This window comes from Excalfactoria chinensis, chromosome Z, assembly GCF_039878825.1.
Source record: "Excalfactoria chinensis isolate bCotChi1 chromosome Z, bCotChi1.hap2, whole genome shotgun sequence".
NCBI lineage: Eukaryota > Metazoa > Chordata > Aves > Galliformes > Phasianidae > Excalfactoria > Excalfactoria chinensis.
The window spans coordinates 60,425,953-60,428,969 of record NC_092857.1 but is presented as its reverse complement, the minus strand read 5'-3'; the positions used below and the strand labels follow the sequence as shown (position 1 = coordinate 60,428,969).

General features: G+C 46.6%; 1 protein-coding gene across 1 annotated transcript; it reads left to right on the top strand.

Moving 5' to 3' along the window:
• The first annotated feature begins 6 nt into the window (after positions 1-6).
• Positions 7-2,722, top strand: ATG12 (autophagy related 12). The gene is made up of 4 exons (XM_072359089.1): positions 7-187; positions 315-451; positions 1,157-1,219; positions 1,564-2,722. Exons 1-4 carry the CDS (start codon positions 7-9, stop codon positions 1,621-1,623), a joined length of 441 nt encoding a protein of 146 aa, XP_072215190.1. The 3' UTR covers positions 1,624-2,722.
• Positions 2,723-3,017: the final 295 nt, after the last annotated feature.

Below are 3,017 nucleotides of genomic sequence, written 5' to 3'. Positions count from 1 at the left end.
GGCGGCATGGCGGAAGCGGCGGAGCGGGCGCCGGGCTCGCCGCAGAGCGAGGGCCGAAGCGGGGCCGGGGAGGAGGCCTCGGAAAGGACCCCAGAGGGCGGAGCGGCGTTGGGCGTCGGAGAGCCGGCCGCCTCCCCTGCCGGTTCGCCGGGCACCGAGGAGCCCGCCGGTGACGCCAAAAAGAAAAGTAATGGGGCGGCGGGCCGGGCGTGGGGCGGGACGGCGCGGTGACGGGCGGGAGCGAGGGCCAGTCAGCGGTGAGAGCGGGAGGCGAGGCCCGAGGCGGCCGCCATTAACGGCTGTTCCGTTCCCAGTTGACGTCCTGCTGAAGGCCGTGGGAGACACCCCCATCATGAAGACGAAGAAGTGGGCCGTGGAGCGCACCCGAACCATCCAGGGCCTGTGTGACTTCATCAAGAAATTCCTGAAGCTGATGGCCTCTGAGCAGCTGGTACGGAGCCTTCGCCCTGTGCTGTCAGTGAGCGGGGTCGAGCCTGTACCCGTAGGCCTGTGGCAGCAGTGATGCCCCTCGCAGCCCCCCACAGCATGGCCCTGGGCAGGAGCAGCAGCCAGGGGTGGTGCCTGCTTGCATGGAGCAAGGTGCCAGCTGTGACCTTGCATGCCAGCAGCGTCTCCATTTGTAGCCTTGTGCTGTCAGAACGCAGCTGTGTGTGTTTCAGGGGAGGATTTGTGTGCGCAGTGTGGCGTACAGAAAGAGCACCTGGGAAGAAAGTCTTTGGTTTGGGATTGACTGTCTGAATATCGATGGTTGTTCCTTTCAGAGTTTCTTTTGCAAGCGGTTTAATGCTGCTGATTACTTCTTCCAAATGGCTCGTGTGGGGGTGTCTGCAGCTGGGCAGCGCTGCACTGCTGTACAGGGCCATTCTTTCCTCCCATTGATACCCAAGTGTCCCGAGAAAGGTTGCAGCAGACTCAGAAACAGGGCTGTGCTGACTTCACAGTTAGCAGTGTACTTCTAACATCTGTGTGCTTTTCTAAATGGAGATATCTCAAATCTCATTTGAAATACAAAAATGAAGTTACACTTGTTACACAACTCGGTAATGAGAGAAAGGGGAACTGTTCTAATTGAAAAAGGGAGATTTAGGTTAGAAATTAGGAGGAATGTTTCTTCAACTGTTCTCTTTTATTACAGTTTATTTATGTAAACCAGTCTTTCGCTCCATCTCCAGACCAGGAAGTTGGGACCCTCTATGAGGTGACTTCTGTTTTAAAATACTCTTTCCAAACATGCTGAACAGAGTTGCTTATATACTTCTGCCACTTGAAATATGTTACTGATCCCAGTGATGCTGGCAATATCTTGAATTTAGTGTAACACAGTTGATATTTGTAAATCTGTATTAATTAGATTTAAAGAGACAGTACAATATTTGGAAAAGCAGTCCTTCCCATGCAGTATGTCATGCCTCCAGTGATGATGGAGAACTTTGTTATGAGTTGCTTTACCCCAGGACACATTTACCAAGATGGTTTCTTTTTGCTTTGTGAATATGCTAGTCCATGAATAACGTAACAGCTTTTGTTTTCATTTTCTTGCAGTGTTTTGGAAGTGATGGCAAGCTTGTACTACATTATTGCAAAACCCAGGCATGGGGATGAATCACAAGCAATAGAACTGCTTAGGTGTGATCTTCAAAATGGATGGACTAACTTTTTGGAACCCAACACACTGAAGAAACCATTTGGGGATTTCTGCTTAGAAAAAGTGATGCAGTTGAATAGCATGAAGGAAGAGCTACTGAGGCTGTCCAATTGCATAGCTTTTCACTAACGTTCAATTTTGGGTCCAGAAAGAAAACTCCTCATCTGCTATCTCTAGAATAGAGCCAGCTCTTCTGCTGCTGAGCTCCCACTTACCATATACGAAGGGAAGCTCCTTCATAATTGTCTCGAGGACTGGGCAGTGCTGTCTGTGTATGCTGTATGGAACAAAAGAGTTCCTTTTTATTAAAAGCAATGTGAGTTGCACACATTCTGGGATTCATTTTGCTTTGGACATGTACACCTGTTCTATGTATTCTGTACTTTTTTGAAGTCTTCATCTGGAGCATGTTTTATCTCAAATTTAATTTTAAGATGTTTCGAATTTTCCTGAAAATTGATACACAGATATTCAGCCTCTGCTGCCTTCACATCGGGAGTGCATGTACCTTATTTACATGACAGTGCATATTGATACGCCACAGAAATACTTCCTCCTGTGAAGCTGGGTATTACTGAGTAGAAGGCTGAACAGTTGAGTGATTGCTGGACTCTTTGGGCACTGTTTAACCACTAGCAAAAGTGGTTGTGTGATATGAGGTGCTTAATCTACTCTGTCTGTGCCCCTTTTGGCATACTTACTTTCCTGCTTCGCTGGTAGCGTGTTCAATCAGCAAAACATAATGTAGGTTATATCCTAGTACTGCGTATTGTAATGAGGATTTTTTGTTTTATTTTTCATCCTTGAGTGGACTTGGTGCTTTGACTAGAGTGCTAAGCTTTTATTTATTGGAGGGTTAGGAATGTGTGGTGGCTTTATTTATTGGAGGGCTAGGGGTGGTGTGGTGCTTTGTGTGGGCTTTAGTATTTTTGCTGTTTGTTTTGGACAGTGGAGATGAGGGGATTCATTTGTTTGTTCATTTTAAATTTGTCTGTCTGTAGTACAATCACTTACGCTTGTTTAAGCTGTATTAAAGTAAATGTTAGTTGTCTGCTTGCATGGTGTCATGCTGGATGGCAGTCTTGGTCCCTGTTTAATCCACTTCTGCAATTCAATCACAACAGTCTCTTCCAGTTTAAAGAATGCTTTACGGAATAGCCCTGAGTCATCTCTTGTTGTCTTATGTAACCTCTGTGTCTCTTGTATGTGCCACTGGAAACAATGTACCAAATCGTTTCCATCTTTCTAGAACTTCTGAAGAACCAGTGCTCAGTTCATCTACTGACCTGCAATTTCTATGCAGCCAAACGTGGGATGTATTCCCTAAATGTGTAGTTCTTGTTAATGAAAA

Excerpts from the sequence above, each read along its gene's own strand:
- ATG12 (XM_072359089.1), top strand. The coding sequence starts at position 7 with ATGGCGGAAGCGGCGGAGCGGGCGCCGGGCTCGCCGCAGAGCGAGGGC. Across the intron at positions 188-314 it reads CGGTGACGCCAAAAAGAAAA|TTGACGTCCTGCTGAAGGCC; the intron begins GTAATGGGGCGG and ends TTCCGTTCCCAG. Across the intron at positions 452-1,156 it reads TGATGGCCTCTGAGCAGCTG|TTTATTTATGTAAACCAGTC; the intron begins GTACGGAGCCTT and ends CTTTTATTACAG.